The sequence below is a fragment of the Nicotiana attenuata genome, unplaced genomic scaffold, assembly GCF_001879085.1.
Source record: "Nicotiana attenuata strain UT unplaced genomic scaffold, NIATTr2, whole genome shotgun sequence".
NCBI classification, from domain to species: domain Eukaryota; kingdom Viridiplantae; phylum Streptophyta; class Magnoliopsida; order Solanales; family Solanaceae; genus Nicotiana; species Nicotiana attenuata.
In genome coordinates, this window is record NW_017671029.1 from 227,185 (window position 1) to 253,391 (window position 26,207).

General features: G+C 37.9%; 3 protein-coding genes across 3 annotated transcripts; 2 read left to right on the forward strand and 1 right to left on the reverse strand.

Moving 5' to 3' along the window:
• Nucleotides 1–2,132: 2,132 nt before the first annotated feature.
• LOC109205366 (methanol O-anthraniloyltransferase-like) lies at nucleotides 2,133–2,804 on the reverse strand. Its single transcript, XM_019368077.1, has one exon. It carries the CDS (start codon nucleotides 2,802–2,804, stop codon nucleotides 2,133–2,135), a length of 672 nt encoding a protein of 223 aa, XP_019223622.1.
• Nucleotides 2,805–17,241: 14,437 nt separating this feature from the next.
• On the forward strand, nucleotides 17,242–18,571 carry LOC109205367 (geraniol 8-hydroxylase-like). Its single transcript, XM_019368078.1, has 2 exons — nucleotides 17,242–17,329; nucleotides 17,655–18,571. The coding sequence occupies exons 1-2, from the start codon at nucleotides 17,242–17,244 to the stop codon at nucleotides 18,260–18,262; spliced, it is 696 nt and encodes a 231-aa protein (XP_019223623.1). The 3' UTR covers nucleotides 18,263–18,571.
• Nucleotides 18,566–19,441, forward strand: LOC109205372 (geraniol 8-hydroxylase-like). The gene has a single exon (XM_019368083.1). The coding sequence runs from the start codon at nucleotides 18,750–18,752 to the stop codon at nucleotides 19,302–19,304; it is 555 nt and encodes a 184-aa protein (XP_019223628.1). The 5' UTR covers nucleotides 18,566–18,749; the 3' UTR covers nucleotides 19,305–19,441.
• Nucleotides 19,442–26,207: the final 6,766 nt, after the last annotated feature.

Sequence of the window (26,207 nt, forward strand, 5' to 3'; positions counted from 1 at the left end):
TGGGATGAAGTACACGATTTGAAGCAAAAAGGGAACAAAACAAAAAAATGGGCCAGTGTAGCGCTCTGGATAGCGCATCGCTCTATCCGAGGCACAATTTACAGATCTGAAAATTTTGGCCAACATGCGAGCGCTAGCGCGATGCGCTACCCTAGACGCTGGTTGATAGGACACTCTTCTATTTTGCTCGGACAAGTTTTTGACAGCCCTACACACCCCCAACTCATATAAAAAGAAGTTTGAACCTATTTTGGAGGGGGCACCACTTTGAGAGGAAAACACAAGTACGGAATACTCGAGAGCGTGGAATTCATCGATTCTTGCATCCTTCATCTAATATTCATAGCTTTTATGTTTGAAAATAATATTTTGATTATTGTCATGAACATGAGTGGCTAAAAACCACATTATTCTGGGGTTATGGGTCGTTATTGGCTATTGTAGTTTGACGGTTGATTGTTTTACTTAGTTTATCATATTAATTTATTTATTCAATGTTGTACTTAATTATCCTATTGCGTAGTTAATAATAGAGTGCTATCTACAAATTTATAGTTGAACTTGAAAGTGGGAACTATAGATTGCATGTATGATTAAATATAGTAAGTTCTTAAATCCAGGCATAGGAGAATAGATTCGGGATTAGGATAGACATATTCTAGTTGCCTAACTTGGTTATTTTCGTAGGAAATCTATATGCATTCTTGTTAGTTCTAGTTCTATAGACATAGTATTAGGTTAGATTGAATAGGTGAGTGAAGCGTTGAAAGAACTTCGCGAGCATCATAAACCCTGCTAATCAACAAATTAGATAAATCAAGTGAGTAAATCAACCAGAAGAACGTATTAGGAGGGACATTAATCCCGTTACCCCGGAATATTCCCATCTCATTGAATATCTTGATAAGTGTTTATTTTCTCTACTTGTGATCTTATTTTCTTGTTTGCTTATTAGTTTTGTAGTAATTTAGTTAATAAAAATCACCATCATTTTGTTCACCACCACTTGAGCAATAAATTTATAAATAATTTAGATTGGACAATAGTAAATCACAAATCCTCGTGGGAACGATACTTTCTTTAGATTTTGCTCGTGGTTGTATTCTGTTATAATTTTGGGTTTATATTTCGGCCACATTCGAACATTTAAAATAATGACATCTATACTTTTTATGAAAATGAACGAACTTTCACTCTTTATTTCTTTAATTGTTTTGAAATGCATTTTGGATTTACTATCGATGTATTGATTTTATTATTGGCTTGCCTAACGATGTCGTTGGGCGCCACCACCTATTATGGGATTTGGGTCGTAACAGATTAATACTAGGATTTGAATAGGATCAAGTTTGGATTTTTAGGTTGAAAATGGTAGTGGACGGGGGAAGGATCCTACCGGAGCTATGGTTATGAATAAGGGAGAGAGGAGAAATATTAGAGATTTGGTAAATTAGTTGTGAAAAAATTTAGGACCCACAATTTATAAATGTTAAGCAATAAATGGTTTTAGCGTCTAACATGTTATTCATGTTAGACGATTAAGATACACGCTCTGAAGGAAAGATTTTTATACGTTTTCTTATCGTAAAGAGGCGTTATGGAAACAACAAGAATTAATAGGCCAGCTTAAAAATCCAGTGCATGTTTAGGAGGCATTTAGGCCATTTTTCCAGATTAATTAATGATGCATTCTCATCTCATTAATTAAATCACTTAACTATAACAAATTAATATGATTTGGTAAAAATATCTGGTGCGAATAAACTTTTACCCTCGAGGATTAATTTGCAATTTGTAGTAGGATAAAGTGAAAAAAACCAGTTATATTTATTTTTTCTAAAACAACAACCCAACATATTGGCAAAGCCCCTACCATATATATATCATTGAAAGCGAAAGGTAACAAAGAAGGGAGCATTACAAACCTATTCTCCCAGTTAAAATACAACATGAAAGATCATGAAGGAAAAGCAGGAGTATTAATTATAGGGTCTCCCATTACAATGAACTGAGAATTCCAATTTGATCAAAGATTTAGCCAATCCCTTTCTTTATGCTCTCATTCTAAAATCCAAACATGTACATCGATTTCAAAAAACATAGTAAAATTTATTTGGCAATCCAAACGCCACCTATATCTTTGCTACTTTCTTGAGACCTTTCACGACCTTTGAAGTTATAATCTTGTACATAGAATCTTCGAATCTTTCTATTGCTCTTGGAGGCAAGCTTATTGGTACCAGAATGCCCTTCTCCCCTTTGTTACTTTTACAAGGCACTATGTAGCTAACAAATGAATGAGCCTTAGCAACCCCACCATATTTTGGTTCTCCCCATCCAAAATCAACTTTATCAAAACCTACATGAGCAATGTTGGAAATAGCAAAATTCCATGAAAATGATATGATAGGTCTCCCCTTAATCACCATAAGATCTGCCAAAGATCTAAAATACTCCTCATTCACTTGTTTCTTGGCTTTCTTGACTAACTCAAGAGCATACGTCAATGGATATATACCTACATGTCCTGCTTTTGATACTACTGCTGAAAAAGAAAATGCATTACCGTAATATCCATGTGGTATTTTCAAACTTTCAAATCTTTCACGCGCTGTCACAAGATATGACATACGCACAATTTCTTCAGGATTTAGATCGAGTGAATTTACTCGATGTTTCCACAGAAATGAGGTTAATAACTCAAATCGTCCACTTGAACGATGGGTTGGTAAAACTTGACTACGAATAGCTTCTATCTCCTCTACACCAAAGAAGAACAAGCGTTGGATCGACTCTTTGTCCATTCTTAACCATACATCCCTTGATTCAACTGTTAGAAAATATAACAAAATATAAGGACGAAATAATTAGGCTTTGATAGTGTAGTCACTGTCCTTAAGGAATTTAAGCCTCCCAATTTCGTTGCTGCAGGGATTATAGCAGAATTCCTCCAGGATTTTACAAAGCCTCTGAAATTCGAGCACTGGCAATTAACTCGAATTTTCACTTGAACAAATTTGGTGAATTGAAGATAGCAGAAAAGAAGAAGATACTTTGTTGCTTTTCTGATGATTTTTGTTTTGGAGAAGAAAAGGGTATTTATAAACCCTTTAGGTGTCTGTTAGGACTAACAGACTCAACCTTTGCCAATAGACGCCTTTTAATACCAAAAGTCACCTCCTTTCAAACCATTTAGGTGTCTGTTAGGACTAACAGACTTAACCTTTGCCAATAGGCACCTTTTAAAACAAAAGTCACCTCTTTTCAAATACTCCCATCAAAACACTAACTAATATAATAATCCCCCACTTAGTTAGTGATTGATGTATAAGATTCATGCGTACAGTATTTAACATTCGATTTAAACCTACTACTTGTATAAACTATTCAAGACCTTGTCGAAATTGATGGTTAGATTAAGTTCTATTAAACCACAATTCCTATTTGACAAGACGGAAAAACTTTATACACATAAATCGTACCAACTTCACAATTTGTTCACCGTGAGTTTTAGCACCCAATTATGGCCTTGTGCTACTTCCTGAATTCATAAACACTTATCAAGTTTTGTATCCCAAACTTTGATCGAAGCGGCACCACTTCTTGTGTTTACATAGGTGAAGATTTAACCAAATCCTTAACACGGACTTCTTTAGTTCCTAAACCGAACTCTGCTTCTTCACTAAGAGTATTTTTTATACTCATCCTCCTTTTCTAGGTACTAATTTCCAGTACCTGCTATCCGTCACAACTATAACTTGTTATTACCTTTTAAACCTTTAATATTGTTAAACAATAAGAAAGGTAAGGTTCCCGTTACTAGTGACAAATTTAAATTACCTTAGACCCATAGCACTTGTTGTGCTTATTATCATATCCCTCGCGAGTCCTTTAGTGAATGGGTCAGCAAGGTTGTCTTTAGTGACAAATTTAAATTCCTTTCTTTTTTAAATTTTCTTTGACCTTCATTAACCTTCGTTGACTTTTACATATCACCACAGAGCATTCTGGCATATTTTCCGGTGAATTTACATTTCCTTTCTTTTCACTTTACTCTTAATCAACTTTCTTTCTCTTTGAAGAATCGCCAATTTTTTTTACTAAAAACTCACTCTATTTCAAATGGTGGAGACATAGATGCCTTATATGTTAAATGTGTGTGTGAACACAGTGATCATAAATGCCATGTTAAAGATATAAGGCCAGAGAGATATGTTCTGTTAAATGCACTAAGGGTCGTTTGGTAGGGTGCATAAAAATAATGTCAAATAGGGTGTATTAGTAATGCTGGTATTAGTTATGCTTGCATTAGTTATGCTGGTATTAGTTATGCTGGTATATTTCTTTTCCATTGTTTGGTTTGATGTATTAAAGCATTGCACAATTTCTAAAAGAATCGCTTGTTTACAAAAATGCCTTCAAACCAGTCCATCACTCTAACTTTTTAAAAGAAACATATGTTGAGAAATGTTTTTATATGAAAAAGTTTAAAAAATATTATTTGATTGTCTACCTATATTGTAATATAGAACTAAATATTTATTTATAAAAAAAATATATGCTAAGTATTTATTTATTTACTAGAGATATAATTTTAATTTATTTCTCACTATTTAGATTATTTTAAACTTGCATTAATATAATAACTAGCATATTTTAATCAAGCATAAATTTTGAAGGACAATTTTGTCTTTAACTAAGCTAATGCATGCATTAAAACCCATTGCATTGCTAATACCATGGTTTTATATGCATTAGTTATGCATAGGATAATACCAAATAGGATGTATAACTAATGTTTGCATAACCAATACATAGGTTCAAAATGTCTACTAAATAAGGTATTATTAATACACAAAGCTAATGCATGTATTATTTTATCTAATGCATCCTACCAAATGACCCCCAAGAGACATGTATTAGTAACTGGGTTTTCGTAAGGTGGCTAAACTTCCTTACTGGTCAAGTTTCTTGCAATATAGTACTCCCTCCGTTCCAGTTTATATGAACCTATTTCCTTTTTGGTCCGTTCCAAAAAGAATGACCCCTTTCTAAATTTGGAAACAATTTAGCTTAAACTTACAATTCTACTCTTAATAAGAAGCTTTTATAACCACACAAATACTCTGGGCCCCTTTTTGACTTGTTTAGGACCACAAATTCCAAAAGTCTTTATTTTTTCTTAAACTCCGTGCCCAGTCAAACAGGTTCACATAAATTGGAACGGAGAGAGTATAAAGTACTAGTTTAAATATTCAAATCCAAATGCTACGTCATGATATAGTCGACCTTACGGGGTAACTTCCGATCAGCAAAGTGACAGGCCCCCTCCCCCCTACCATGACGTCAGCCTATTCAATGTCTTAATGTTCAAATTTTATTTTCTTATTAAAAGGTTATTTAGTTTTGAAACTTATGAAACAATGGCTTTGTTTTAAGTAGTTCGGTTCAAAGTGGATATTTGAGCACTTCAAGTTGGCTGCCGCACAGGCTGGTTTTGGCGGACAGAAAGCACGGCCGTGACACTAGTCAAGGTTACTTTCTCCTTCTCATCTTGCACGGCATGAAAGTACTGCAACATATCCCAAAAGAAAATTTTCCAATTTACGTGCACTCCGTGCACCATCAAATGTTAGGTTCAGGAATTTTTACCTTGAAACGATCAACACCACTGTATTGGCAAAAATTGAGTTTACATATTGAAGTGATTGAAAGATGACGTGTCATGACACGAAGGCTGGTCAAAGAATGATGGTAAGCAAGGAGCACGAGTTGCAACAGATACGAGCAGAGACACAAGTAGAGACACGAGCAGATAAAGACTCGACGCTCGTACCTATTTAAATCTAAAAGTTAAGAAGAATGAATCTGACAGCACAAGAGAGTACAGATATAGTATTTAATAAGCTTTAAATACTGAAAAAACGTTAGAGAATCTGTAGTAAATTACAATGATTATGTAACGTAGCATTTAATGCCTTTAATTGTCTATAATGACCTTATTATGACAAAGGCAAAACGTATATCTTAGAGATAGCTAAAAAAAGGAGAAGACTGGTCATTTGTAAAGACACAAAATATTAACTGAATATACTGATTTACTTTGTTTTCTGCTATCTATCTTATTGTTATCAAAATCAATTTCTTCTGTTCATTTTCGATTATCAGTAACCCGAGTTCTTCTAAAAATAAAGCTTTGACCGAAATTCTATTTTTTGGTTAAACAAATTGGTTGCGTTACCGGAAATCTGATAATCTATTCTTTCTTAGTCTAACCTTTTTTGCATCAACAACCATGTCAAACGTTAATGACAACAACCAAGGAAACCAAGTAAACCAAGGAAACCAAGGAAACCCTCAACTCCCGGGGAATTCACAAGATGACCGCACCCCGATTCCTTTCCACAAAGCTCCCCTTGACGGTCTCGAGAAGGCACTCCTGATGGGTCACATTCAAATGCAAATGCTCAATTTGAAAATGATGAAGCTATTAATGAAGCTTTGCAAAAGCTAATCGCTCAACAGGTCAATAAAGCTCTTGAAGCCTTTGCCAGTCAGTTACCTGTTGCACCACCAACACCAATTCCAAATACCAACACCTTGGAAAACCCTCGTTCTGGGCTTGCTAATTCAGGAAGTGGTGGAATCCCCAGCGAGTCATGAGATGGAGAACCAGGTAACTTAGTTAATTCTGATTTATAAAATTTAGTATTAACATTGCAGAAACAGCTCAAAGAGCAAAGTGACCGCATAGAACAAATACCTGGAGTACCGCCTGTAATCAAAGTGATAGATATAGACAAATATTCACAACTACCTTGGAAGCCAAGTGCTGCTCCTCTCCCAATTCCAAAGAAATTCAAAATGCCCGATATTCCAAAATACGATGGAACAACTGATCCACGAGACCACTTGACTGCATTCACAACTGGCGTAAAAGGCAACGACCTGACCAAACAAGAAATCGAATCAGTATTGGTCAAAAAATTCGGTGAAACACTCACTAAGGGAGCATTAACATGGTATTCTCTTTTACCCGAAAATTCCATAAATTCTTTTGCTGAGCTTGCAGTTTCGTTTATTAAAGCACATTCGGGAGCTCAAAAAGTCGAAAATAGAATGGAGGATATTTTCAAAATCAAGCAAGGGGACTCAGAGTTGCTTAGAGAATTCGTGGATAGGTTCCAGCGTGAAAGAATGACGTTACCACGAGTACCAGACAATTGGGCAGCTATAGCCTTCACTAGTAATTTGAATGAAAAAAGCTCAGAAGCCACGAGACGACTCAAGGAAAGTCTTCGTGAATTCCCAGCAACAACATGGAATGACGTATACAATAGGTATAGCACGAAGCTAAGGATAGAAGAAGATATTATCTCACGATCTCAAAAAGGGGAAAAGGTAAGTTCGAGACGGGCGGAAACCGAAAAAAGGTCCGGTAAAAACAGGTACGAACCATATATGGGCCCAGCAGGAAGAGATGCACGATCAAAATAGGACAATTCAAGGTACGGTCATAAATCGAGGAATAGAGAGTCAGGCTCATCATCAAGATTTGGGAATGATCGAAACACACGAGAGTCGCGGGACGATGATAGAAACTTGAAGGCAAGATTTGGCGGTTATAATTTTAATGTAAGCACTTCCGAGCTCGTAGCTGTTTTAAGAAGCATGGGTGACAAGGTGCGGTGGCCAAAAGAAATGAGATCGAATTCAAACAGGCGCAATCCCGATCACTGGTGCGAATTTCACAATGATCATGGTCATAAAACGGCAGATTGTAGGTTGCTACAAGGAGAAGTTGATCATCTATTGAAGCAAGGGTATCTCACCGAATTATTCAGTGAGAAAGGTAAGCAAGCATACATGAAGAATAGGTAGGAGCCCCCTAAACCGCCTTCTCCCAAAAGGACTGTTAATGTTATACGCGGAGGGGAAGAAATCGATGGTGTGACGTACACAACATCCAATAAAGTTTCCAAAGTCATAATTACCCACGGGAAGCGGGTGCGACATGTCTTAGAGGAAGAAAGTATTACATTTGATGATGCAGATGCGGATGGCGTATTATCTCCACATAACGATGCACTGGTAATATCTCTACTTGTACATGATACAAATGTGAAACGAGTTTTGATTGATCCAGGTAGTTCCGTGAACAATATTCTGCTAAGAGTACTACACGAGATGCAAGCTGAAGATAAATTAGTACCAAAGGTGCATACTTTGTCTGGATTCGACAATTCCAGCATTGTAACGAAAGGAGAGGTAATACTTACTACATTTGCAGAAGGAGTTGTCAAGGATACAAAATTTAAGGTGGTAGATATGGAGATGGCTTACAATATGATTCTCGGGAGACCATGGATCCACGAGATGGATGCTGTTCCGTCGACCTTACATCAAGTTATTAAATTTCCATCACCATGGGGGATATGTCAAATCCGTGGGGATCAACAAACATCCAGGAGCATCAACTCTGTTGCAGATTCAAGTATGAGAAACAAAGAAAAATAGCAGTTACAGAATCTAGTTGAAGGTACCAAAACACAAACCTCAACTGAACAAGGGCGAACAGATGTGGACTCAAGGCCTGATGCCATTCAAGAACCAAAGGAAAATGAAAATATCAAAACAACAATTGAAGAGCTGGAGGCTGTAGTGTTGTCTACACAATGGCCTGAAAAGAAAGTCTACGTAGGGGCCAATCTAAGCCAGGATATGAAAGGTAAGTTGATTGAATTTTTGTTTGCTAACGTGGATTGTTTTGCTTGGTCCCATTCTGATATGACAGGAATACCACCGGAGGTAATGACTCACAAATTAAATGAAGACCCATCATATCCGCCTGTCAAACAAAAGAAGAGAAAGCAAGGAACTTTCAAGAATTAGGTGATTCAAGATGAGGTTCAAAAATTACTAAAAATTGGGTCTATCCGCGAGGTAAAGTATCCTAACTAGTTAGCCAATACTGTTGTGGTACCAAAAAAGAATGGCAAATGGCGAGTTTGTGTAGATTACACAGACCTTAACAAAGCTTGTCCTAAAGATTCTTTTCCATTACCACATATAGATCAACTAATTGATGCTACTGCAGGGCATGAATTGTTAAGCTTTTCAGATGTGTATTCAGGATACAACCAGATCAAAATGGATCCTATAGATGAAGAAAAAACTTCATTTATAACAGACAGGGGGACTTACTGTTATAAAGTAATGCCCTTTGGTCTTAAAAATGCTGGTGCAACATATCAAAGGCTAGTGACCAAAATGTTTCAAGAACATTTGGGAAAAACTATGGAGGTCTATATAGACGATATGCTCGTTAAAAATCAACATTCAGGGGATCATATATCACACTTGTCTGATACGTTTTAGATCTTGCAAAAATTCAATATGAAATTAAATCCTGAGAAATGTGCATTCGGTGTTGCATCAGGTAAGTTTTTGGGTTTTCTTGTTTCTAACCGTGGTATTGAAGTAAATCCCGCACAGATTATGGCCATTGAAGAAATCCCTAACATGCTTACAAGTAAAAAAGAAGTGCAGAGGTTGACAGGAAGAATTGCAGCCTTGGGGAGATTTATTTCCAAATCATCAGAAAAGTGTTTTAAATTCTTTTCAGCTCTTAAAAAGCAAGATCAGTTCGAATGGACTGAGGAATGTCAACAGGCACTCAAAAATTTGAAGACATACTTATCAAATCCGTCATTGCTCACCAAACCAAAAGTTGGGGAAAGATTGCTCATCTACCTTGCTGTCTCCGAAGTAGCGGTAAGTGCTGTGTTAGTTCGTGAAGATCAAGGTAAACAATCTCCGATTTATTATGTCAGCAAATCTTTATTAGATGCAGAGATGCGGTATCTTCAATTAGAAAAGCTTGCACTTGCACTAATCATGTCATCTAGAAAATTAAGGCCTTATTTTCAGTGTCACCCTATTGTTGTAGTAACTGCTTATCCATTACGCAATATATTACACAAACATGAGTTGTCAGGTAGGTTAGCCAAATGGGCTATAGAATTAAGTGAATATGACATCACATACCAGCCTAGAACCGCGATAAAATCTCAAGTGTTAGCAGATTTTGTGGCTGATTTTAGCCAAGGAATGCAATTAGAAGCAGAAAAAGAATTACAGGTGTTCAACGGATCTAATCCGGGAATTTGGACCTTATTTACTGATGGTTCGTCTAATGTGAAGGGTGCAGGATTAGGAATTATTTTGGTACCACCTACGGGTGAGACCATTCGACAAGCCATTAAATGTCATTCTATAACTAATAATGAAGCAGAGTATGAAGCTGTGATTGCAGGTTTAGAACTGGCACGGGAACTCGGCATTAATCAGATTGTAATCAAAAGCGATTCGCAACTTGTAGTTAACCAAATGTTGGGGACTTATACAGCTAGGGAAGCACGAATGCAACAGTATTTAGAGAAGGTACGGGATCTGATCAGGCAATTCCAAACCTAGAAAGTTATGCAAATACCAAGAGATGAAAATGTCTAGGCGGACGCCCTAGCCAATCTCGCATCTGCGGCATAATCGGCAAGCAATGAAAATGCTTTCGTAATTCATTTGTTTCATTCAGTACTCGATCCAGATAAAAATAAGGTAAATTTTAATAACTTAACCTGGGATTGGAGGAACGAGATTGTTGCTTTTTTGCAGTATGGAACCATCCCTGAAGATAAGAAAAAAGCTCACGCGCTTCGGAAAAAGGCTGCTCGATATTGTTTAAAGCAAGCAATCTTTATCGAAAAATGTTCGGTGGTCCCTTAGCAAGATGCTTCGGGCCTTCTCAGACAGAATATGTAATGAGAGAAATACACGAATGGCATTGTGAAAATCACGTAGGAGGAAGATCACTGGTAAGAACCATGATTAGGGCAGGTTATTATTGGCTTAAAATGGAAGCGGAAAATTTCGTGGCTAAATGTGATAAATGTCAAAGATACGGTAATAACATGCATAGACCTGCGGAGTTGTTACATCCGGTTATTGCACCGTGGCCTTTTTATGAAATAGGGATGGATATCGTGGGTCCATTACCACAAACAAAAGGATAGGTAAAATTTTTGCTTGTACTCACTGACTATTTTACTAAATGGGTAGAAAGCAGAGCATTCAAAACAGGTGCGGGAAAAAAGAAGCTAGAGATTTTATTTGGCGAAAATATTCATATGTCGATTCGGTGTGCCAAAGGAAATCGTGTGTGTAATAATGGCCCTCAATTTATAAGCGCACAAATCACAGAGTTTTTTCAAAGTTGGCAGATCAAAATGTTAACACCACAGCCTTACATCCGGTGGGTAATGGACAAGCTGAATCAACAAATAAAGTCATTGTCAACAATTTGAAAAAACGATTAGAGGAATCTAAAGGCAACTAGCCAGAATTGCTACCTGGTGTTTTATGGGCATACCGTACTACAAAAAAACAAGCACAGGTGAAACGCCATTCTCATTGGTGTATGGAGCTGAAGCTTTAATTCCGGTTGAGATAGGGGAACCAAGCACGAGGTATACGCAGACATCAGAAGAATCTAATGAAGAAGAAATGCGCATAAACCTGGACTTACTTGAAGGAAGAAGAGAAGCTGCATTAATAAGAATGGCAGCACAAAAGCAGGTCTTGGAACGATACTACAATCGAAAGCGCGCCTAAGATACTTCAAGATTGGGGACTTCGTGCTCAAAAAAGTTTTTCAATCTACGAAGGCAGCTAATGCGGGAAAATTGAGTCCAACCTGGGAGGGACCCTACAGGATTCATGGTATCGCAGGAAAAGGAGCATACGAGCTGGAAACAATGGATGACAAGATACTACCTTCACATTGGAATGCCGTTCACTTGAAGAGATACTATTTCTAAGGAATACCCACGGTCAGGTATCCATACTTTTAAATTTTATTTTTGAATTGTTAAAATTTTACTAACGATTTTAGATGATAGGCAAAAATCTAACCCGTACTAAATGATGAGTCACGACCCGCAAGGCACGTGGAATCAATTTTCCCGGTCTAGGGTTACAATTATTCTGATAGAAATTGAAACGGGTTAAGCAGTCTTCATCTATAATCGCACCTCCGCGTCCCGTATGTTTTTCCTTTTCAGGGACAGGACCAAATGAGAGGAACAATCAAGTGCTCGAGACTTCATACTTCAAAGCTCAAACACTTGGGGGACTATATAATATACATAGACATGTGTATAAAGAAGGCAAAGAAGATTGGGAAATAATCAAAGATCAAGCCTGAGAAGTTCACTCATTGAATAAGTCAAGTGCAGAGTAAAGTCACGAGCTAAGGCCAAAGAAAAAACCTTATTATAGTTAGGGTAAAGGCAATGTACCGAAACGGGTTATAAATAAAAACCTTGTGTTCATTTTCTTTTTTGAAATTTTTTATAAGAAAAACAGTTACGAGAAAGTTATAGAAGTAATTCAATACATGTAAAGTGTTATTCAAAACTAGACAAAGTTCAAATAAAAACTTGTCAAAGTTATTTCAAGAAACATGTGTATTCCTATTTCTTTTATCGTATATTAACACCATTATGAAGTTGAGACGTCTTCTTCATTAAGTGTCGAATATAAAAGGGCCCTCTTTTATAAAATTCATAATTAATTGAAGTATTCATGAAGCTAAAAAAAACAGAAGCATTTTTGAAAAATAAAAATGCAAGTTATTCAGTAAGTCCTTAAAAATAAAGGCAAGAATAAATAAAACAGAAGCTCAAACAGCAACAGAAACTTCTTAATATTAAAAAAAAAGTTTAGACTAAGTATGAACTTAGTCATAAATCAAAAGTTATTTATACAAAGTGCCCCATAAAAGGTCTGGGGACTTAACGTTTTCAACAAACCCTTAAAAAGACCAAGGGTTACAACCACATATCACCAAAAAGAAAAAAAACGACAAAGGAATTCAAACAACATAAAATTTTCACTGAGAAGTTGAAGGAACTGAAGCAGGGACATCAACAGCAGCAGGCTCAACTTGATTTGAAAGAGTGGGGACACCCGTATCATCTTCAACATTTTCAGAAGCTTCAGCCACGGGAGAGGAAAAATCTTGGTTCTGCTGAGTCTTCTCAATAGTCTCTTTGATCTTGGCTAACTCAGATTCCAAGTTAAAATTCTCCTGGCTAACATCAATGAGGGTATCATGGCGAGAATTTAAAAACGCCCAACTCACTTCAATGGCAGTTTTATCTTCAAGGATCTCGTAATCTCTTTCCCAGTCAGCAATTTCATTTCTTAACTTTTCATTTTCGGCCAAGGCAGATTTATAAGAAGCTTGAAGAGAAGCGTGGGAATTTTCTAAAGAACAAACCTTATCAGAAGATACCCGGAGGTCTTCTTGAGTTTGAGTCAAATTTTGCACGAGTTCACCAGCATATGCTTCTTTTTCACCCAAGAGAGCCCTCAACTCTCTAATTTCTTCACTTGCCTTGGACAATTGCTTGGAAAAAGAGGTTTCCAGATGAGCCTTTTCCTTACCTGCTTGATTTGAAGAAGCTTTTTCAACTGCCAACTCTGAAGTCAAAGCTCGTACCTGCTGCTCCAAGGTACTTTTACTTTCTTCTAAGGTTTCCACATCGATTTGAAGACTGTCATACTGTTCCTTCCAATTATCCGCCTCCATTTGGTAGTCACGCACTAATTTTTCTGAGAGGGTAACTCTTTTCATCATCTCCGTGCGAATTAAATTGACCTAAACAAAAAAGAGAAGGAAAAATGAGAACTCTAAAAATAGAAAAAAGATAAAGTAAAGCTTCAAAAAGGGATACCTTTAAAGAAGCATGCACTATATCGTTCATCAAGGTCAAAGAACTGTGGCTATCAAGCTTAGCTCTTTCAACTGGACCAATCAAAGGCTTTAGCCACACGTTTGCTTGACCTGATTTCCTTAAAAGATTACCTTCAGCAGGAACTTCAATGGTGACTTGTCTCATAGCAGCACCCCTACTCGAGGAACCAACCTCAGTGTGATGAACAGATAGAGGGGGAATTGTTGAAGGAGGAACAGTAGAAGCAGTCAAAACAGCCTGGGGAGGAACCAAAACAGCCACGATCTAAGGAATCATAGGAACGAAAGTAGAAAAAGAAGCCAGGGGTGCCTCATCAGAAACCGGACCTAATTTTTCACTACCAAACCCGCGGTTAAAAAGCTGCTCAACTGAATCATGAGCAGCAGCGGGAACATCATCAACATCATCATCAGGGATCACCACGGGGGCTTCGATAGACTCGGCAAGAGGAATAGAATGGGGGGGGGGGGGAGATGCTTCATCATCAGAAATGATACGTCTACGAACTCGTGGCCTTGTTAACAAAGAACCCCCGTCTTCCTCTTCTTCAGAGTCTTGGTCATCAGCAGCTTTTCTTTTCGATGAAGAGCCCAAAATTATCTCTTGGGCCCTTTCCGACCGCCTCAACACTAATCCCTCGAACTGCAAATCCTAATAGAAAGAAGGATTAAAATAAGTTCAGGAAAAAGCAATATATAAAAGAAAAAAAAACTTTTACCATAAGTTTTCACTTTCCAACCAAATCGTTGGGAAAGAGTCTTCCAAGATCTACCCTCCATTGGGGCAGTATTCAACAGCTTTCCTACCCAACCACGGAAATTGGGAATATCGTCAACAATTCCCATGGTTGTTGGAAAAGAAAAGGAAAATTAGGATAATAATCATCAAAATTGAAGAAAAAAGGTACGAGAAAGTTATTAAAATAAAACTCACGTGCAAAATTTCACTTCTCGGGGAAGGGAACATTTCCATCAGCCACCAAACCAACAGTGGGGGCAGCAACAAACATGGCGTACCAGCCACCATCTCTGTCACCCTCTGGACTGACCAGAACTCTTTTGCTCCTTGCTACTAAAGTGAAAACACCGTGGCGAAAGAGTCTGGGAGAGTAAATATGAATTAGATGGGAGAAAGTAAAAGGCACACCAGCCATATTAGTCCAATGCCTCAAACAGGCAACAACCCTCCACACTATAGGGCTAATCTGGCCTAAACAGACGTCGAAAAATTGACAGAATTCTAGGATGACATGATCAATAACAGGTTTGAATCCTAAGGTGAAAGGATATGTATAAACAAAGGAAAATCCCGTTAAATAGGAGGTGATTCTTTGATTCGCATTGGGAATTATGATGGGGAAGTCATGACTCCATGGCAGTCTTTACGAACTAAAAAAATCAGGCCTTCAGTGATCTGAGTTGGGTAGATATCAGCACGATCTAAAGAGGACACTTGATTTCTAAGGGACTCTCTATCATTATAGAAAGATAGTTCCGCAGGAACTATCTCTTCCACCGAGGTTCACGAAGAGGTTCAGAGGGTTCCTTACGTCTAGAAGAAGATCTTTGTGAAAGAGAACCTCTGGTTCTAGAAGAGGAGCCGGAACTAGNTCTGAGTTGGGTAGATATCAGCACGATCTAAAGAGGACACTTGATTTCTAAGGGACTCTCTATCATTATAGAAAGATAGTTCCGCAGGAACTATCTCTTCCACTAGAGGTTCAGAGGATTCCTTACCTCTAGAAGAAGACCTTTGTGAAAGAGAACCTCTGGTTCTAGAGGATTCCTTACCTCTAGAAGAAGACCTTTGTGAAAGAGAACCTCTGGTTCGCAGCATCACTGTCTCGCTTTTCAGATCCGCATTGTCTTGACTTTAGCCTTGCCAATTTTGCCTCAAGGTAGGCAAGCCTTATCACGAGAGTCTGAAATTTGTCACCTTCTGGGACCTTCTCAATCAATAGCTCCAGTTTCGTTAGCCTTTCCCGTAGTTCGTTATTACCATCAGCCATGTTCTCGAACAAGACCACGAAATCTGCCATTGGCCGTCATGTCTCTGTCACGAACCTGCTCCGCTCTGATACCAGTTGTCATGGACGTGGGTTCTGTCCGGCAAAACCAGCCTGTGCGACAGCCAAGCCCAGCACTTGACTTCAGCCTTCTCACAACACTCAGCCAAAATTACAGCAACTTTGGACTTAGAATATTTTTAGGCAGATTTCAACGTAGTAAGTCTTTGGACTGATTTTAGGCAACGAATTTAAGTAAGGTGACAGAAATAAAACGTGAACATAAGGCACAATATACAGGAAACTATTTTTCCAACTTTGTGTTTAACTTAAAAATACAAAGAAACTCAAACTCGAAGTACAACTGTGTACAAAGAAGATCACTCTTGACCCTCAGATTTTTCTCACAAGACTACTCTTAGCCTTAGGTGTTTTCACTCTTGAAAACAGACTTAGGAACTCTTTCCTAACTCAAACATGTACTCATACACATTTTCTCTTGTGCCACAAGTATAAGGGTGCTGCCTATTTATAACACATGAGACAACCCCTTCGCCTTACACTTATCGCAATTTAGGCTTAGACACTTGTCCCACACAGCCCACCATTTTAGCCTAGTGTAGTTGACATTCCCCAACTACTAGGATCATGTAGATCATGCTAATAATAATGGAAACATGCCCCCAAAAACGTGCTAACAAAATCTGCCAGCTTTTAGCAAAAGCCAACTGCAGCCCATGTGCACAGCATGTGCCGTGTAACGGCCTTTGACTTGTTCAATCTGAAGCTTGCTGCCCTTGTGCGTGCCTTGGCTTGAATCAGGCGCCAATGCCTTGTTCTCAGATGCATTGCAGCCATTTTTAGCCCATGCCATTACCCACACACATGGCCTTTTATCGCGCCCCAATGTCATGACAAGTCTGCCTCGCGTGCATGCCTTCGTTGCACTTAGCCTGCCTTTGCACACTTCGGTTTTTTCCTTGCTGGCCTTGGCATAACTGCCTCATGCATTGATGCCTTTGCCATGATCAAGTGTCACTCGCAGCCCGCATCTTGTTGTCAAGCCCTTGCCAGGCTGCCTTGCCTTACTGGAATTTACCATAATAATAGTTTATTTTACTCATGAGTCATGGCCATCTGGCAGACATTATTTTCTTGAGGAGATTGGGGCGAAAAGATATCCCTCACGTCTTGAAGGAAGAAAATGGGACTTTGGCCAAGTGTTTAGCAATTAAATGTTTTGTGATTGGATCGTAATTATTCAAAACTTGTTACTAGCTAGTTGATATTAAAATTCCTAAAATTATAGTACTACTTAGTAAAGATTCGCTGGCACTTCCAAATCATTTTAACTTTTCACTTCTCTCTTCTTTTCTTCTTCTATCGTTCTAGTTAATATTTTGTTTCTCAGAGGAAATCATGACTTTCTCGTACAGAGAAGGTAGAATAGAGATCCAACGGGTCACAAGGCTTGCAATGGCTTCAAACTGGGCGAAAGAAGATAATCGTTAAGAAAAGAAATTATAGAGTATATAATGATTCTCTTAAGGTTGACTTTAAAATATTACCGTGTGAAGCTTGTAGACAATATGCATTTATATTTTACGATTTACGCGCTAATCTAATGTGTCTAGTTTAACGTGGTTCCTTCATCATCGTTAAGAAAAGAAATTATTGAATATATAATAGAAACGATATCATTTATAATTTGTATAAAGAATAACAAAATCTGGAAGGTAATGATTCTCTTAAGGTTAACTTTATAATATTGTGTGAAGTTTGAATTTTTATTCTAATTATTGGAACAACTTGCATTTGTTTTACCATAACAGTATTCTTAAATGCCACCTCTAGAAGAGTGAAGAAGAGACTTCCACCAGGTCCATTCCCTTTGCCTATTATTGGAAATGTCCACTTGCTTACTGACCAACCCCACAAATCACTTGCCCGCCTAGCAAAAATTATGTATCTCAAATTAGGCCAAAAAAACACCTTGGTCATTTCTTCTTCAATCTTAGCAAAACAAGTCCTACAAAAGCAAGATCTTGCCTTTTGCAATAGATCCATCCCTAACGCGGTCCGCGCCCTCAACCACTCCGATTTTTCTTCAGTTTTTTTACCCTCCCGCTGGAGAACGTTACGCAAAATCATGAACTCTAACATCTTCTCCCGCAACAAGCTTGATTCTAATCATTTTCTTAGATCAAGGAAAGTCCAAGAATTGATTGATTATTGTTACAAGTGTAGTCAAGATTGTGAGTCAGTGGACATTGATAAAGAAACTTTTAAGTTAACCTTATGTTGGAGTTCCAGCATAATATGCTGGAAGTTCATACACAGGTGCACCGATCTCCAGTATATTATGCTGGAACTTTCCATGTTACAGCAAAATAGTGGCTATTTTTTAATGATTTTGCAAGCGCTGATTATTTTTGAATGACCGGTCCGAAAACTGGCTAGCCCATGCTATTTTTACTATTATTATGTCCCAACATATCTTTTCACTTTTAGCCTAATATTGTTAGGATCTTAATTTACACAAATAGCTAGCTGAATTCACTATGTACTGTTTCTATTTAGGGACCAAATATATGAAAATAATTTTTGTGAATATCTAAAAGTTTAAAGTTATTAGACAGAGTAGACTTTTTATTAATTAATTAATTAGAATTATATTATGTCTCAATAGGTATAAGGCGTCTCATTACCAATCACGCGACAAAAGTCTTGGACCTTTTCAAACGTTTGATCGATGAACGACTACAAGAGAGGAAACTAAGAATTGATACAAAGGGTGATGTTTTAGACGTACTTCTCAACATTAGCAAAGATAGCCAGAAGAGCTTGATGGGATTCACATTGAGCGCTTGTTATTTGACTTATTTGTAGCAGGGACAGAAACTACATCAAGTGTACTAGTATGGGCAATGGCAGAATTACTTAAGAATCCACAAATTTTAGAGAAAGCCCAAGAAGAACTTGCAGATTTAATTGGTAAAGGCAAACTGGTAGAAGAAGCTGATGTTGCAAAATTGCTTTACTTGCAATGCATAGTGAAAGAAACATTAAGAATACACATCCCAGTTCCTTTCTTAATTCCGCGAAAAGTTGAGGAAGATGTTGAGATTTGTGGCTATATTGTTCCAAAAAATTCACAAGTACTTGTCAATGCGTGGGCTATAGGTTGCGACTCTAATATATGGGATGATCCATTGGTTTTTAAGCCGGAGAGGTTTTTGGAGTCAGAAGTAGATTTTCGTGGTCAGGATTTTGAGCTCATTCCATTTGGTGCTGGTCGAAGAATTTGTCCTGCATTGCCTTTGGCGGAAAGGATGATTCTGGTAGTGCTAGGTTCATTGATAAATAAATTTAATTGGAAATTAGATGGTGGAATTGATCCTAAAGACTTGAACATGGATGAAAAATTTGGTCTTACTTCGCTGAAAGCCCAACCTCTACGAGCAATCCCAATTCCACTGTAGCTGCATGCAGATTCTTTCCTTTCGTCGTCCTGTAGTAAGGCCATGCCATTTCTACTTCTGCATCAAAATAATACACTTTTACATGCTTTCAGTTTGTAGTTGTTTTGGAAACGAATAATCAAATATATATATTTTTAGAAGTATGCAGCTGTGTCATTTCTTTACCCCAAATTCTCCTTCTGATCATGGTGCTGCTTCTTCTTGGATGCAACTCATTGTAGTTGTTATTGGCTGAAGCCTTATCCGATTTTCCAGTAATCCTGTGGTGTAAGTTAAACAAGTAAAAAGAGAAATGAAAAGAAAAACAAAAGGAAATGATGACACATCCTACTATTCGTAACCATCAATTCAAGAAGATAGTAGGTAGAGTTACTTTGGCATTTTTCATTTCTCCAAAAATATGCCAATTCATGGTATAATCTCATATTTTCACCAAAGATAAGATTATACGCTTCTAGAAAAGAGGCATCTTAACTGCTCACACTAGACTCTATAAGGATAAACGATTTGCAGAAATCAAGGTAGTCGAGTTTCCACCTGCAGTAAAGACATAACAACTGAAAATATAGAGAATAAAAAGGAACTTTAAATATAAATTATCTTACAAATTCCATTAGAATGGGTTTCAGAAACCAGAATGTCTCCTCAAATTTGAAGTTAAAGAACTAGTATTTGGTTATATTATGAACCATGGGATCAAACTGGGTTTGTTGTTGTAATTGTTGTATGAACCATGGGAGCTTACATGACCATTACTTGCTGGGAGCAGCCAGTTATTGAGCTTGTGAAGGTAACTGATGAAATGAAATCATTCAATGCATATGGCAAGCTGCATATTGAGCTTATAAATGCGCGTCATGTTGGTGCGAGGTTGAAGAGAGCAGCTGAAGCTGAAATGGAGGAGAAGAAATAAGATAATAAAAATGTCTCATAGCCTTGCGCACTAGCATCGCAATTTTTTGGATGAGTTTGGATAATGAGTTATTTTGAATTTTTTCTTCTGTGCTAGGTACATTTTAAGGAAGTCTCTTTTGCTCCAATAAGCTAAGTGTAACAACCAGGCCGGTCGTTTTGAGAATTAACGCCCAGATCCCCTATTAACTGCTTCCCCCGTATCTATTTCTGCTATTGTGACTTGCAGGGATGATTCGTTTTGAGTTTCGGAGTATTTTGGGATACTTAGTCCCTAAATGAGAGCTTAAGTCTTAGAATTTGGACCGTAGTCGGAACGGTCGGCACCGGAATGGAGTTTCGTCGATTCCGTTAGCTTCGTTGGGTGATTTTGGGCCTAGGGGTGTGTCCGGATTCTGTTTTGGAGGTCTGTAGCTTATTTAGGCTTGAAATGGCATAAGTCAAATTTTTGGAGATTCTGACCCGTAGTGAAATTTTTGATATCGGGGTCGGAATCCGATTTCGGAAATTGGAATAGGTCCATAGGGCTGAATATGACTTGTGTGCAAAATTTGGGGTCAAACGGACGTGGTTTGGTTGATTTTGACATCAGTTGTCGAATTTAGAAGTTTCAAGTTCATTAAGTTTGGATTGGAGGATGATTTGTGTTTTTAGCGTTGTTGGATGTGATTTGAGGGCTTGACTAAGTTCGTATGATGTTTTAGGATTGGTTGGTATGTTTGGTTGAGGTCCTGGGGACCTCGGGTGAGTTTCAGGTGGTTAACGGATTGGTGTAAGACTCATGCAAATTGCTGAAGTTGTTGCACCTGGTGTTTTCGCACCTGCGCACTTTAGGCCGCAGGTGCGGAGCCACAGAAGTCGAAAGGGGAAGGAGGTCTGGGATCACAGGTGCGAGGGGAGTTCCGCATCTGCGGTGCCTGCAGGTGCGAAGAGAAGGAACCACAGGAGCGGTCTGGGACCGCAGAAGCGGACAAGGGTCCGCAGGTGCGCACACGCAGGTGCGACAATTGATCTCAGATGCGGACGAGGTGCTTTAAGTGAAAAGCTGCACCTGCGATGGAAATTCCGCATGTGCGGGACCGCAGATGCGATCCTTGGCCCGCAGGTGCAATAATCGCCGGGCAGAAAAAGGCAGATTTGAGGGTTAGAAATTCATTTCACAAAATTCGATTTAGAGCTCGGAGGAAGGCAATTTTTTGAGAATTTTTCAGAGGAAATCATTGGGTAACGATTCCTAATCCTGTTTTGATCATATTTCATTAATCCATAGTTGTTTTCTTCATTAAATTAATGAATTTGAGTGAGGAAGTTGGGAAATTGGGGGAAAAGTTCCCCAACCAAAAAAATTTGAGATTAGAGTGGGATTTAGGTGTTGGTTCTGGATGATTTTTGTACGAGTGAACTCGTGAGTGAATGGTGTTCATAATTTGTGACTTTTACCCGATTTCGAGACGTGGGCTCGGGGAGAATTTTTGGGCGTTTTTCTATTTTCTTGTCTTAACTTTGATTTCATTAGCTAAATTAGTTGCTTTTAGCTATATTTATGTTATGTAATTGATTTGGCTAGATTTGGGCCATCCGGAGATGGATATTCGTGGAAAGAGCATTGTTTCGGATTGATTGAGCTTGGTTCGAGATAAATGGCTTGCCTAACCTTGTGTGGGGGAACTCCCCTTAGGATTTGGTACTGTTTGATATATGAGCCCCGTGTATGTGAGGTGACGAGTGCGTACACAGGTTATTTGCTGGAAAAAAAACTCCGTTTTCATTAAGTAAAATATCTGTCTCCCTTAAATTGAGCTACACTAGCCTATGTAGTTATCCTGTTTAATTTAGAAAAGCATGTCTACGTGCCTTAACTGCCTATCTGAACTCTGTGTAGCATGTTTAGTGAAATTTCCTGTTCTTCCTCGACTCGGACTTAGCCTAAGTTGTGGTTTTCTTGTTGTAACTGTTATTTCTGTTGGTTGAGATGTGTGAGCACGTGATTTTTGCCCTATGTGAAATACTCCTACAAATCAAAGAAATAAATTCTTCCAACCGTTTGCAATTTTATAGGATTTTTGTAGGAATTTGTGTTAATTGCTTGCATTGTCTGTGCATGTTTACGTTTATTAAAATCATGAAAAAATACAAAAAAATGCCATGCATTACATTGAGATTTTGTTTTCATATTTTTAGGATTAATTAGTAAAATTAGGTATCTCATTAAAAATAAAAATAAAAAATAGCTCGTTTTTACATTTTACCTTTAATTTTTAGATTAGTGATTTTTTTTTTATTTAGGAGTAAGTAATCTTTATAATTATTTTAATTAGACAATTAGTGTAATTTTACAATGTAGATAATTTAGGAATTTAATTTAGAATTTTATCTAATTAAAGAAAAGAAGAAGAAAAAAGAGAAAAGTTGAAAAAGGAAAAAGAGAAAAAGAGCTGGATTTTGAAAGTTAATTGGGCCAGTTTTACACCCAAATAACCGCCCAAATCCAAGCCCAAACATTTAAATACCAGGTCCAACTTCCCCCACCACCAAACGACCCCGTTTTGCCTTTGTTTCATCATAGTCGTTGGATCCTAGTGATCCAACGGTCCGTAACTAACTTAACCCCCCCCCCCCAATATAAAATTATCCTAACAAGACTAATCCCCCCCCCCCTTATTCGAAACCCCCTCATTCTGTCTCTAACACCCAAACCTAAAGAAACCCTAGCCGCCCCAACTTCCCCCCACCGCCCTCCGCCGCCGGAAATCCCCTCACGGCGGCGCAACTTCTCAAAATGGCCCCAAATTTTAACCAGTCAACCCCCGTCTTCTCCCCTTTCTAAATCCCCAAGCCAATTCCTTCGAATCCTCCCCAAACCGCTCCAATTTCAGATCTGAAGTTTAAACCCTAGTTTTTCCTTTGTCGATTTTTCGGTCAGTTTCTGGGCACTTGAACCTAAAACTTCCATTAGTCAACTTTTCTTGTCAAGAACATGATTAATGGTCGTCCATTGTTGCCCCGTTAAGTTTGGTCAAGACGTTTAGTCGGTCCAGTCCAAAATAAGCTTTAGGTGATTTCCTTTCTCTTCAGTTCTTTCTCGTTGCATGATGACAGTGTTCTTTTATTTTTTGGTTCTGTCTGTTCATTCCGCTTTTGTGCTAATGGAAACATGTTAAATCTCTTGTTTGCATCAGAACTTAGATTAATTAGGATTTAATTTTAGAAATTTGCATGGTTGTTCTTTTCTTCTCCATAATTTTGGTTTGTGATTAGGTGTTTACACTTAGTTGTTTGTTGTAAGTTACTTGGAATAATTTACTAAATGCACAAAGGTTAATCGACTATTTGTCTGACCTGCTCTTGTTTAACTATAGAAAATCTTATGTCTTAGTTTGTTTAATCTGTTAATTAAAGATAATTGGGATAAGTTTCTAGGTCATAATCTAGTTTAATTTCGTTAATTTCTCATCTTGCTATGTTTGGGGATTCATGGTCATCTCTGGCCTGGGCAGAAGGAGCCTATTCATATGGGCTTGAGTCTTGGGTCAATTGACCCATGATTGACTCAATTTGGAAATTAAATACCAGACTGTCACGGGGTACTTTGGGAATTTGGGTTAAGAGAATCTTTTCGGTTAGGAAGGAAGCTTCTAAAAGTAAGAGAAGGCTTGCATGCCAAGAAAAGGGGGGATTCAGATATTTTTCTTTAAGTAAAAAAAGGGGGAGGACCTAAAGGTAAAAAATCAATCTCTGTTGTCCTAATACCCCTCTATAAGAGTCTCATTTCCCTGAATTCTAGGGCAGGGATCAGAACATCAAAAATAGAAAAACGGCAAAATCTTCTTTCTATTATAATTTTGAGCTGGATTTCTTTTTCTCTAAAGGGTTTGGAAGTGGTAGTTTCTGGGTATTTTCTGGACTGCTGAGTTGAAATGAAGCTGGTTTTTTAGGCTGTTTGAGTTTATTTCCATTGTTGTTCTTTGCTGTGAACCTGCTACTGCTTTGCTGCTAATAGTTGACTTCAAGCACATTTTGGTTTTGTTTTGCTATATCCAGGTACACCTTCGAATCCCTGGAGTGGAAGTGAATAGGATGATACCTGTAACATTAGAGCTAATGTGCAAACGTTAATGGAAGTTTGATACTCAAATATTTAAGCTTCAGTTTCGTTTTACGTTTGATTCTTTCAAGTGGCTTAGTGTTTCGGAATCTTCTTAGTTTGTTATTTTTGTTTAAGTATTTCTGATTTGCATGATAGTCAACATTTTTTTTTAGTTGGTAATTTCACATATGAGTGTTTAAGTTAGTTCATCTTCCCATGTATTGTTCATAATAGCTCTATTTAGATATTTCATTAGAGGATATTGGTTAGTATCTCAGACATGTTTGAAAGATGCATCGTGTGGCTACTAAATCTCTTCAGTTTAATAGTTTTAGATTTCAGCATGGTTAAATAGATCATGTATTTGATGTCAATATGGTTGCTGAGTAGTTTAAGGTATGTTTTAAGCTTATGACTCGTTATTAAAGGCACGCCAAATGAATTAGAAGTCTATAATCTGATTATTCATGCATGTTTAGTTTTCCAGAATTTCGTATAGTTTTTCTTATTATTATTTGTGAATTAAGAGGTATGAATTCCAGCCATGGCCTTATCACTAAGAGCCTACTTGCAAAATATGTGGGTTTGATTTTGGCCCCATAAGTAGGCCGTGTCCATCAAGAGGCCTGGGGTGACCAAATCTGGTCCTCTCTTGTTTTGGGTTAAATTTGGAGCCCAATCGTATTTGGCCTTGATTGGTTCCTTCTGTTAAAATTCTGCTCTAATTCAATAAAAAATTTTGTGAGGCTGCTGGGCTCAGTCTTAGGCCCAAAACATAAGACATCCATGGCCAATTCAGGTTTGGCAAGGTCTTTGAGCGTCTGCTCCCTTTGGGCTCATCTTAGAGCCCGGGCAATTGCAAATACCTTATTTCCTTGATCAAGTTCCTAAGTCGGGCCTACAGCTGGTCCTTTTTTTAAGAAGTAATTAAAAGGCTTAGTGGAGTACCCCAATGCATATCTACAATTAGTTTTCTTTAGATTGAACTTCAATTTAGAATAAACCTACGCATCCTCAATTTACTTTAGTTGACTACCGATCTCCTTTTCAAATAAATCGAGGTGTGCCATCAAATCACATAGTTTATGGTCCTCACATTGATATCTTAACTAATATAGAAAAAATGCCCTGAACTCTCGTAGTTTGCTTTAGGCGCGTTAATTAAATAAACCGTCATAGCTGCGGGTACGGTTCCCGCGATGCAGTTGTGATACTTAATTTCTAAAATCCGGGGTACATTTATGTGACCCGGCCATAATTTATTTTTTTTAAATAAAATAAACATGTTGTAGATCGTGGGTACGGTTCCCGTGACACGATTCGCAATGTGTAATTAAAATAATTAGGTGTATGACAAGTGGATTATTAAAAACGGTTTTAAAAAGGATTAAAAATGCACATAGGTTTCAAAGATTTTTTAAAATCAAATAAATAGGCCAATATTAACAGTTGAGCGACCGTGCTAAAACCACGGAACCCGGGAATGCCTAACACCTTCTCCCGGGTTAACAGAATTCCTTACCCGAATTTCTGTAGTTCGCGAACTATAAAACAGAGTCAATCTTTCCTCGATTCGGGATTTAAAACCAGTGACTTGGGACACTATAAATTATCCCAAGTGGCGACTCTGAATTTAATATAAATAATCCCGTTTCGGTTGTCACTTAAATTGGAAAAACTCCCTTATATACCCCTTTCGGGGTAGAAAAAGAAGGTGTGACAAGATGCATATTTACTTTGGGACTACGGAACAGTATTTCGGTAGATCCCCCTGCACATTTATGTTTGGGACTACGAAACGGTATTCCAGTAGCTTCCCCCGCACATTTACGTTTGGGACTACGGAATGGTATTCCGGTAGATCCCCCTGCATATTTACGTTTGGGACTATGGGACGGTATCCT